This window comes from Penaeus japonicus, unplaced genomic scaffold, assembly GCF_977035675.1.
Source record: "Penaeus japonicus unplaced genomic scaffold, GWHDUDI00000001_assembly GWHDUDI00000017, whole genome shotgun sequence".
Classification (NCBI taxonomy): Eukaryota; Metazoa; Arthropoda; class Malacostraca; order Decapoda; family Penaeidae; genus Penaeus; species Penaeus japonicus.
Window position 1 is genome coordinate 22,786,943 of NW_028234419.1, and position 12,500 is coordinate 22,799,442.

Below are 12,500 nucleotides of genomic sequence, written 5' to 3' on the forward strand. Positions count from 1 at the left end.
ATCCCGAAAACATCTATCCACATTAATCCTAATCCTGACTTCCATCCACATTGATCCTAATCCTGAACCTCCATCCACATTAATCATAATCCTGAACCTCCATCCACATTTATTCCAATCCTAAAATTCCACCCACATTTATCCTAATCCTAAAATTCCATCCACATTAATCCTGATTTTGAACCCCCTTCCCCAGTAATCCAAATCCTCAAAATTCACATATATCCACATGAGCCTCCATCATCATTAATCCTAATCCTGAACCTCCACCTCAGTCTTAATCCTAAACCTCCGCTTCAATCTTAATCCTGAACCTCTACCTAAATTCTAATCCTTGCCCTCCACCTCAATCCAAATCCTAGTCCTTATCCTCCACCCCAATGCTAATCCTGAACCTCCGCCACAATCCTAGTCCTTACCCTCCATCTTAATCCTAATCCTGAACCTCCACCTAAATCCTAGTCCTGAACCTCGACCTCAATCCTAATACTGAACCTTCATTTCAATCCTAATCCTGAACCTCCGCTCCAATCCTAATCCTGAACTTCCATTTCAATCCTAATCCTGAATCATAACCTTGATCCTAATCCTGAACCTCCATCTTTATCCTTATCCTGAACCTCCACCACAATCCTAATCCTGAACCTCTACTTCAATCCTAATCTTGAACCACCACCTCAATTCTAATTCTTACCCACTACCTTAAATCTTGAGCCTCAGCTTCAATCCTAATCCTGAACCTTCACCTCAATCCTAATCATGAACATTAATCTAAATCCTAATCCTGAACTTCCACCTCAATCCTAATCCTGAATCTCCAACCCAATCCTAATCCTGAACCTCCACCTCGATCTTAATCCAGAACCTCCATCTTAATTATAATCCTGAACCTCCACCACAATCCTAATCCTGAACCTCCACAATCCTAATCCTGAACCTCCACCACAATCCTAATCCTGAACCTCCACCACAATCCTAATCCTGAACCTCCACCTCAATCCTAATCCTGAACCTCCACCTCAATCCTAATCCTGAACCTCCACCTCAATCCTAATCCTGAACCTCCACCTCAATCCTAATCCTGAACCTCCACCTCAATCCTAATCCTGAACCTCCACCATAATCCTAATCCTGAACCTCCACCTCAATCCTAATCCTGACCCTTCACCTGAATCCTAATCCTGAACCTCCACCACAATCCTAATCCTGAACCTCCACCTCAATCCAAATCCTGAATCCCCACTTCAATCCTAATCCTGAACCTCCACCTCAATCCAAATCCTGAATTATCACGTCAATCCTAATCCTGAATCATCACCTCAATCCTAATCCTGAATTTCCACCTCAATCCTAATCCTGAACCTCCACCTCAATCCTAATCCTGAACCCACCTCATTCCTAATAATGAAACTCTACCTCAATCGTAATCCTGAATCACCACCTCAATCTTAATCCTGAACCTTCACTTCAATCCTAATCCTGAACATCCTCACCTCAATCCTAATCCTGAACCTCCACACCTTATCCTAATTCAAATCCTGAATCACCACCTCAATCTTAATCCTGAACCTTCACTTCAATCCTAATCCTGAATTATCACGTCAATCCTAATCCTGAATCCTCACCTCAATCCTAATCCTGAATTTCCACCTCAATCCTAATCCTGAACCCACCTCAATCCTAATAATAAAACTCTACCTCAATCCTAATCCTGAATCACCACCTCAATCAAAATCCTGATTCACCACCTCAATCCTAATCCTGAACCTTCACCTCAATCCTAATCCTGAACCTCAACCTCAATCCTAAACCTGAACGTCCACCTCAATCCAAATCCTGAATCACCACCTTAATCCTAATCGTGAATCACCACCTCAATCCTAATCCTGAGCCTCCACCTCAATCCAAATCCTGAATCCCAACTTCAATCCTAATCCTGAACCTCCATCTCAATCCAAATCCTGAATTATCACCTCAATCCTAATCCTGAAACTCCACCTCAATCCTAATCCTGAACCCACCTCAATCCTAATAATGAAACTCTACCTCAATCCTAATCCTGAATTATCTCCCAATCCTAATCCTGAATTTCCACCTCAATCCTATTCCTGAACCCACCTGAATCCTAATAATACAGCTCTACCTCAATCCTAATCCTGAACGTCCACCTCAATCCTAACCCTGAACCTCCACCACAATCCTAATCCTGAACCTCCACTTCAATCCAAATAATGAATCACCAACACAATCCCTATCCTGAACCTCCACCTCAATCCTTATCCTGAACCTTCACCTCAATCCTAATCCTGAACCTCCACCTCAATTCTTATCCTGAACCTTCACCTCAATCCTAATCCTGAACCTCTACCTCAATCCTAAACCTGAATTTCCATCTCATTCCTTATCCCAAACCTCTACTTCAATCGTAATCCTGAACCTCCACCTCAATCCTAATCCTGACCCTCTACCTCAATCCTTATACTAAACCTCCTCCTAAATCCTAATAATGAACCTCTATCTCAATCCTAATCCTGATCATCCACATCAATCCCTATCCTGAACCTCCACCTCAATCCTTATCCTCAACTTCCAACCCAATCCTAATCCTGAACCTCCATCTTATTCCTTATTCTGAAGCTCCACCTCAATCCTAATCCTAAACCTCCACCTCAATCCTAATAATGAACTTCCACCTCAATCCTTATCCTGAACCTACACCTCAATCCTAATAATGAACCTCTACCTCAATCCTAATTCTGATCCTTATCCTCAATCCAAATCCTATAACAGCACTTCAATCCTAATCATAAGCTTCTACCTCAAACTTTATCCTGAACCTTCACCTCAATCTTTATCCTGAACCTTCACCACAATCCTAATCATGAACCTCCACTTCAATCCTAATAATGAACCTCCATTTCAATCCTTATAATGAACCTCCACCTCAATCCTAATCCTGAACCTCCATCATAATCCTAATCCTGAACCTCCATCTCAATCCTAATCCTGAGCCTCCACAATCATAATCCTGAACCTCAGCCACAATCCTAATCCTGAACCTCCACCACAATCCTAATCCTGAACAACCACAATCCTAATCTTGAACCTCCACCTCAATCCTAATCTGAACCTCCACCTCAATCCTTATCCTGAACCTCCACCTCAATCCTAATCCTCATCTTCTACCTCAATCCTAATCCTGAATCACCACCTATATCCTAATCCTCAACCTCCACCTTAATCCTAATCCTCATCCTCCACTTCAATCCTTATCCTAAATCTCCACCTCACTCCTAATCCTCATCCTCCACCTCAATCCTTATCCTAAACCTCCAACATAATCCTAATCCTGAACCTCCACAATCCTAATCCTGAACCTCCACAATCCAAATCCTGAACCTCCACCTCAATCCTAATCCTAAACCCCTACCACATTCCCAATCCTAAACCTCCACCTCAATCCTTATTCTGAACCACCACCTAAATCCTAATCCTAATTCTCCATCTCATTCCTTATCCTGGACCTCCACCTAAATCGTAATCCTGAACCTCCACCTCAATCCTTTATCCTGAACCTCCACCTCAATCCTAATAATTAACCTCTACCTCAATCCTAATCCTAATCCTCCGCCTTAATCCTTATACTGAACCTCCACCACAACCCTTATCCTGAACCTTCACCTCAATCCTATGCCTACACTTCAATCCTAATAATGAACCTCCACTTCAATCATAATCCTGAATCTCCACCACAGTCCTTATTCTGAACCTCCACCACAAGCAAAATCCTGAGCCGCCACCTCAATCTTTATCCTGACCCTCCACCTCAATCCTAATCCTGAACCTCCACCACAATCCTAATCCTGAACCTCCACCACAATCCTAATCCTGAACCTTCACCTCAGTCCTAATCCTGAACCTCCACCTCAATCCTAATCCTGAACCTCCACCACAATCCTAATCCTGAACCTCAATCGTAATCATGATCCTCCACCTCAATCGTAATTCTAAACCTCAACCACTATCCTAATCTTGAACCTCCACCACAATCCTAATCTCGACCCTCCACCACAATCCTAATCCTGAACCTCCGTCACAATGATAATCCTGAGCCTCCGCCACAATCCGAATTCTGAACCTCCACCTCAATCCTAATACTGAACCTCCACCACAATTCTAATCCTAAACCTTCTCCACAACCCTAATCCTAAACCTCCACCTCAGTCCTACTCCTGAACCTCCACAACAATCCTAATCTGGAACCTGAACCTCAACCTCAGTCCTAATCCTGAACCTCCACCTCAATCTTAATCCTGTGTCTCCACAATCATAATCCTGATCCTCCAGCTCAATCCTTATCCTGAACCGTCACCTCATCCTAATCCTGAACCTCCACTTAAATCAAAATCCTGAACCTCCATCACAATCCTAATCCGGAACCTCCACCACAATCCCAATCCTGAACCTTCACCTCAATCCTAATCCTGAACCTCCACCTAAATCTTAATCCTCAACCTCCACCATAATCCTAATCCTCAACCTCTACCTTAATCCTAATCCTGAACCTCCACCACAATCCTAATCCTGAACCTCCACAATCCTAATCCTGAACCTCCACCTCAATCCTAATCCTGAACCTCCACCACAATCCTAATCCTGAACCTCCACCTCAATCCTAATCCTGAACCTCCACCACAATCCTAATCCTGAACCTCCACCACAATCCTAATCCTGAACCTCCACCTCAATCCTAATCCTGAACCTCCACCACAATCCTAATCCTGAACCTGCACAATCGTAATCCTGAACCTCCACAATCCTAATCCTGAACCTCCACCACAATCCTAATCCTGAACCTCCACCACAATCCTAATCCTGAACCTCCACCACAATCCTAATCCTGAACCTCCACCTCAATCCTAATCCTGAACCTCCACCACAATCCTAATCCTGAACCTCCACCTGAATCCTAATCATGAACTTTCACCACAATCCTAATCCTGAACCTCCACCACAATCCTAATCCTGAACCTCCACAATCCTAATCCTGAACCTCCACCACAATCCTAATCCTGAACCTCCATCTCAATCCTGAACCTCCACCACAATCATAATCCTGAACCTCCACCACAGCCCTAATCCTAAACCTTCACCTCAATCCTGATCTTGAACCTCCACTACAATCCTAATCCTGAACCTCCACCACAATCCTAATCCTGAACCTCCACCTAATCCTAATTCTGAACCTTCACCTCAATCCTAATCCTGAACCTTCACCTCAATCCTAATCCTGAACCTTCACCTCAATCCTAATCCTGAACCTCCACTACAATCCTAATCCTGAACCTCCACCACAGACCTAATCCTAAACCTTCACCTCAATCTTGATCCTGAACCTCCACTGCAACCCTAATCCTGAACCTCCACCACAGCCCTAATCCTAAACCTTCACCTCAATCCTGATCCTGAACCTCCACTGCAATCCTAATCCTTAACCTCCACCACAGCCCTAACCCTAAACTCCACCTCAATCCTAATCCTAACCCTGAACCTCCAACTCAATCATGAAATTACTCCACCTTAATCTTAACCCTGAATCACCGTCTCAATCCTATTCCTGAATCTCTGCAATAAACTTTATCCTAAACTTTTTCCTACATCCTAATCCTAATTTTCAACCTCCTAATTCTAATCTTAAACCTATAATTTTATCCTTATCCTAAACCGCCACCTTTATCTTAATCCTTAAACAACCACCATGATCCTAATCCTAAAGCTCTCCGTTTATCCTAGTCCTGAATATTCAACCAACCTAATCCTAATCCCCTTCACAGTAATCCTGATTCCAACCACTTTAATCCTAATCCTGAAACTTTTATCCTAATTAGTCCTTATAATCCTAAATCCTCTAATGACATTAATCCTTATACTTGACCTCAAATCAGAATGATCCTAAAACTTTACGTAAGTTAATCTCAAAGCCTTAATTTTTTATCCAAATTAATCCTAATCCTGCACTTTTCTTGGACCTGAAACCTTATATGGAATATTTGACCAGAATTATCCCAATTACGTATCTCCATCCATAATCATGGTAATCCTTCAGTTCCATCTACATTAATCCTGCTCCTGAAATCCTCAAAGAAGTCTAATCATGATTTAGGACTCACCTCATCCATACTTATCCTAATTCCGTACCTTTATCCATGTAATTCCTAGTCCTGTAACTCGGATTACATTCGGATTGGTCCTAAGCCTTTATCCATACAAAGGACCTCCAGCAATATTAATCCTGCAAATGGATTAGTCCAAATCCCCTATGATCCATTTTTCTTAAATTTATACGTTAGAATGACATTTATCCTATCCCTGGCCTTCCTACATCCTAATCCATAAATTATCCTAATCGTAAACCTACACATCATTACCCTCACAACTACAAATCCTCGATATTAATCCTTATCCTGTCCATCTAACTGTAGGGAAAAATAAAACAATTTATCATTTATCCAAAACCCGCTTTTTCATTTATATCCGAAATATATCCATCCATTATGTATTCCTTTCTGTTCCTTTATCCTCATCTTATCCAAAATTACGTTAATAAGAGCATATGCCTCTATTGCCGCGAAACATATATCCAAGATTATCTTTCACTTTGTATCCAATATTATATCCAAGCCTACAAGAAAAGGACTCAATATGTCTCTAATATGCAATAAAAATATAATCACCTGCATATATAATCATTCTATAACCCTGTCTGATTATCCAGCGAGTTATCCATCATATATATATTATCCGTCTCAGGATAATGAAATGACAAAAGCTTTCCGTCTGTTTGTAGAATATATTTTATTAATGTCACGGGGGCCACAAGTTTATTTCCATGGAGGAAATTACATACTTTATAAAAAGAATATGACATAGACTACCCACAATAATAATTCGGTAAATGCAGATAACGTTACAGTTTTGAGGTAAAATGTTATTTAATTAATTATATATATATATATATATATATATATATATATGGTAACTTAAATATAAATGTATTCTCAGAATTTTCCAGTGACCCAAAATTTATACTAAATGGCACTCACAGTCTCACATACAAAACCTCCATATCCCGTTCGAATCCTCAACATCAACCCCGACAGAATCCTTCGATCCTTAATCCTAATCCTAAATCCACATTCAAAAGTTACACCAAAGACAAAATTTAATTATGTTTACATACCGTTTCCCACATCTCTCTCACTGCGTTGTCTCATGTTCTGTTTAATTTAAGCTCTATGTACAGTTGGGAAAAGGCTGAGTTATCCAATGGAGCCTCGTTAGTCCTTTACCCAACTACGCATACCTTTCCTTCCTGTTCTCCTTCCTGCTACTTCCTTGGCCTCGAGGGGAGCACCGTTGACAGCGCCTCAGAAGAAAGGGATCGAGGATTCGGGCGAAGAGAAAAGAGAAAAGCAGAATATGAGGAAAGCACCGTGAGAGGGACAACGGAGGAGCCAAGTTTGTGTGAAGTTAGATAAGCCTGTTTCTTGTGTTGACAAAACATATAGTCTGAACTCTCTTGGCTGTTATTTAAGAGGATTTATGCATTGTTTGCCGTCAAGCTTAACGTTTTACCAACATTATAAACTGCATGTCCGGTAGTCACACGATTATTCAATATATCTCGGGTATCTGTCGTTTTGACCTTAATGCTACGACCTTGCATATGTTTGGTGACATTACTTTAAACCTATCATACTGATGTGATTTCTTTCCATTCATAAGCAACAAAAAATTTCAGAGGAAAAAAGAACATGACTTCCCTCTTTTTTTTCAATTTCATATATAATTATCATAAAAAAGAAACATATCTTTCCCCTCGCCTCATGTTTCAGTTCTTATCAAACATTATTCTCTACCCCTTTTTACTCTTTTTACCCTGAATCTAGAGACCCGCCCCCCCCCACCCCACCCCCACGAAACCCCCCCAAGTAACACGACCTTCCGCCCCAATGTCCTTTCCAGACGGCACCCTTGGGTTCGACGTCTCGGATGTGAACACTTCGAACCTCTCGATTCCGTCCGGATCCCTCGACATCGCCAGCTACGCACTTACGGTCTTAGTCATCGGCGTCTTCATCGGGGCTCTGGGCACCCTGTTGCTGGACACGGCCCGGAATGGTCCATCGACGATCGCGAACGCTATTGTCAGGTGGGCTTAGTTGTTGTTTGTGTACGTGTGGATGCGCTTGGGTCTGTGCTATTTGCATATAAGTCTATATGTTTATTGATGTGTGCAACGAATGTGTATATATACTATGCATGTGTGTGTGTGTGTGTGTGTGTGTGTGTGTGTGTGTGACACCATGTATGTGTTTATGTCTATATGTGAATGTGTATATACAGTAGATCTAACGTGTCTAGCAATATAAATACATATATGGGTCTGCTATATATATACACCTATAATTTCCAAATGACAATCATAGCAGGAAAACAAAACTCATTAAAACAACTGTGATAATGAATCAATACATAAAAAATCACTACAAGACAAGAGATTACGTAAGTAAATACACTTACACCCTAATACGCTATCCTTATTCACCGTTTCTTCCGCGTGGCAGAGGTGTGGATGTTCTGAGAATCGACGGCATGATGAACAGGATTAGCTCCGCTGTTGAAAACGGGATTAACAGAATTCCCATCAAGAGGACAGGGCCGATTCGAGCGGCTCCCGCTGGTAACAGACGCCGCTGAGTAAAGGTAGTTCTCTATCTATCTATCTATCTATTTATCTATCTATCTATTTATCTATCTAGCTATCTCTATCTTTCTCTCTCTCTCTATCTATCTATTTATCTGTCTATTTATCTATCTATTTATCTATCTATCTCTATTTTTCCCTTTCTATCTATCTCTATTTTTCCCTTTCTATCTGTCTCTATCTCTCTTTCTCTCTCTCTCTCTCTCTCTCTCTCTCTCTCTCTCTCTCTCTCTCTCTCTCTCTCTCTCTCTCTCTCTCTCTCTCTCTCTCTCTCTTGCATTTTTCCGATATTGCTTTTTCATCGGTTTCTTTTTTATTTTGTCTTTTCTCTATTCCCTTGACTTGTTTTCTTTAACTGTCGATTTTGAATATCATTTTCTTTATTTTTTTCTGTCCTTTATTTTCTGTTATTCGGCCGCACAAAGAAAGAATCTCCATCTGTAAGAGTGAGTCGTATTCATATCTTATTCACCGTATACTTTCCAGTCAATTTTTTTTTTTTTTTCTTTCTTTTCTTTTCTTTTCTTTTTTTTTACCTCTAAAAATAATGAACCGTAGCAGGGCTTATTCTTAACTTGCCTTCACGTAGAATATTTTGTTACAGGTGCAAAAGAAAGAATAGCTTTGAAGACGACTTGACTCGAGACGACGACACAACAGCGACGACCTCGAGAGACAGACGACGGACGGGTTGCGATGACGATGACGCTCTCTCCAGCGACGACTTTCGGGACGATGACGAGAACGACGACGACCTCGACGACTTGTTTGACGATGACGATGACGACCTCGACGACTTGTTTGACGATGATGACGATGACGACTCTTCCGCAGAGACCAAGTGACTGACGATGACCTCAACGACAACGACCTTTGAGATGATAGATAAAAGGAACATTTGATGGAAACGTTTTTAATTTCTGAGTGTTTCCGTGTTGCATGACTTCAGGAAATGTTGCATGGCTTTACGTGACAATGACTTACTTGACATGACTGTCTGACGATGAATGACACATGATGACTGGCTTGATGACTTTTTTAACGTTGACTTTGACCACTTTGTGTGTACGAGACAATAATCTTTGCGACTGAATTTCCAATTATTCTAAAAATAAACAGAATATACGAAGACACGCAATGACGCTGAGACACTTTTTATACTAATATAACATATCAGAAGAAATTTCTTGTTCTTTTAAATTCCGAAATTCTTCTAAATGGCTTTTAGATTGCTAGTGAAATCTAGATTACTGCCCCCCACCCTCCCTCACAAATGACGCAGCTGTCGTGGTTAACAAGAGTATATATATATAGATTTACAACTACTAGGTCGTAAAGTTTTTCTTTTCTTGAATTGACAATGTTCGACAAAATGAACAGACTACCTAGACTTTTTTCTCAATCAAGGGACCCGGTAATGCATGATATTTTCCCTTCACTTAATTACTATTCAGTTTCAGATTTAAGTATTATTCAGAACCACCTATGCATACTTTCTTCATCAGAAGAATGAAATTTTTTAAAAAGGTGTAGATTCAATGCAGTAATTATAGAGTCCGTTAATAACTGAATGTTACTTGTCATGAATAAACTATTTAAAAAAAGAAAAAAAAAGAGAGAGAGCAATAACCTCTTGCTTGCTTAAGTTCGAAAAAGGTCTTTCCAAAACGAGACATGGAATTCAACCGAAAGACACGTTTCACTTAATCAGACATCGCTAATCCAGACTAGCGGATACCGATACAACAACGGTATATAAATATCAACTTCCAACTATCCATAGATAGATTAAACTTGCATCAAACTAAGCAACACGACTTGACAGAGAGAACAATAACTCAACGTACGACTTTCAACGCCTTACCGACCGCCATCTTACGATCAAACGACTAACCTAGTTACGTTTTGAAAGACTTTACGCTGTTAACGAAGGACCAATTTATGACCGAAGTGACAGACAGACATACAACATACAATTACGACGATTACTAACGAACTTCTGGCCCAAATGACTTGACTCTCGGCCTAAAGTAACGACTCCACTAACCACTAATATGACTACTTGATGTTAGCAAATTTAACTTCCATACTTTAACCATTCAAAGGATAGACTAGAGGTAATCTAAGCGACGGACTGAATGACTAACCCATGACTTAATTGACTGACACTTACAGCAGGTAATCAAATGACTGGTTATCTGGTTAGCGACTCACTTATCTGACTCATCGATCATTTTGACTCACGGACTGCAACAAGACTGAATCAAGGATTCCAATGACAACCTTGAACCCCGACTTGACTTACATGACTGGTAGTGTGTGTGTGTGTGAATTATTACTGTAAACTGAATAAAGGTAATGTATGAAAGTTATTTGTCTGTTCTGTTTGTTCTCTGTTATTTATACTATTGTTTGTTGTTCCGAGTTTTTGAGCTTTATTTATTTACTTGTCCTTTTTGTTTACATCTTTGTGCCATTTCTTTGTTGATTTTTTGTTTGTTAAAGTATTTATAAAATCTATTTATAAAATAATTTATGATATGCATTCAGCATGGTATTTCACTTAGTCCTTCCCACTTATATGTAGACAGTACATAAGAAACATGCAAACACTTTAAAATAATACAAAAAAAAAAAAAATCATTTGAGAGATTTCGTCGAAACGTATTACTTCAATCTTTGGTTTGTGAAGTTATTCATTTCCACTTATACCCTTTCTACATTTACATTTATATACACAAACATACATGTGTGAAATACTGTCAAAACTGAACACAACAAGGTTTAATCTTTAATGATTTCTTCAATGAAAATCTAATACAGATCTATATCTAAGAAAGGGATATGCATATTACAAAATATACAGAAGTTAAACACGAATATATTCAGATCCACACGAAAGATCCTTGTACTGGATTTCGTAATTAATACATGATCCTTTCAGAATGAAATAAAATGAAATGAAATGATGTATTCTTGTTTTCCTTACATTTACTTGAACTGCATAAGAAAAGTTATATGACTATGTGAGATTAAAGAGAAGAGTTACTTTAATGTGGATATATGACCAAAGACATACATGCATTATCGTGTTTATTATTATCAGATGGATTTCTCTATATTATGGAAATTTTCATGAGTCATGACCAAGATATTATGTGTTTGACCTACACTAAATATTATATATATCACTAGCCCAAAGAAGTTCCAAAGCAATTAATTACAAAACACAATCTTAAGGTACTTAAGACACCCTTATAATATCGTATACTCCATTTTCTATGATTCGTTAATGTCTGCCCTAGTGGCAATGGATGTAATTTCTCATAGTTTAACAACTGGAAATATAGAAGAAGCTCTCTATTAAAACTTACGATTGGCTAGTCTTATCCTAGACTTCATGGTCCTAACATTGGCAAACGAAGATGGGAAATGACGGAGCACATATCTCATGATTACAGGTAAGATATGAGTGATATTCAATTGTTTGGAGATTGATAAGTACTTACGCTAACCGTGTAGACTTGAAAATACTCCAGTTAGGATAACCACATTAAAAGGAATTGATGATATATGGGTGTTACATATATTCAGGAAAACTACGAAAAAACACAAAATAAGGAGTCACAGAAGTCACATTAGACAGAAAAACGATTAAGCGAGAAATTTGAAACCTCGTTACGGTTTACACCAGTGAATACAAAACCACACGACATGTATAATGAGACCACAT

The 12,500-nt window shown here is 39.5% G+C and overlaps 1 protein-coding gene across 1 annotated transcript in view; it reads left to right on the top strand.

Moving 5' to 3' along the window:
• LOC122249116 (uncharacterized) overlaps positions 1-11,316 on the top strand; it is a 13,798-nt gene extending 2,482 nt beyond the window's left edge. Inside the window, exons 2-4 of the mRNA XM_043009720.2 lie at positions 8,026-8,212; positions 8,628-8,766; positions 9,372-11,316. Coding sequence (XP_042865654.2) covers positions 8,026-8,212; positions 8,628-8,760 — 320 coding nt within the window. The 3' untranslated portion in view covers positions 8,761-8,766; positions 9,372-11,316. The remainder of the gene's footprint in view (positions 1-8,025; positions 8,213-8,627; positions 8,767-9,371) is intronic.
• The last annotated feature ends 1,184 nt before the right edge of the window (positions 11,317-12,500 follow it).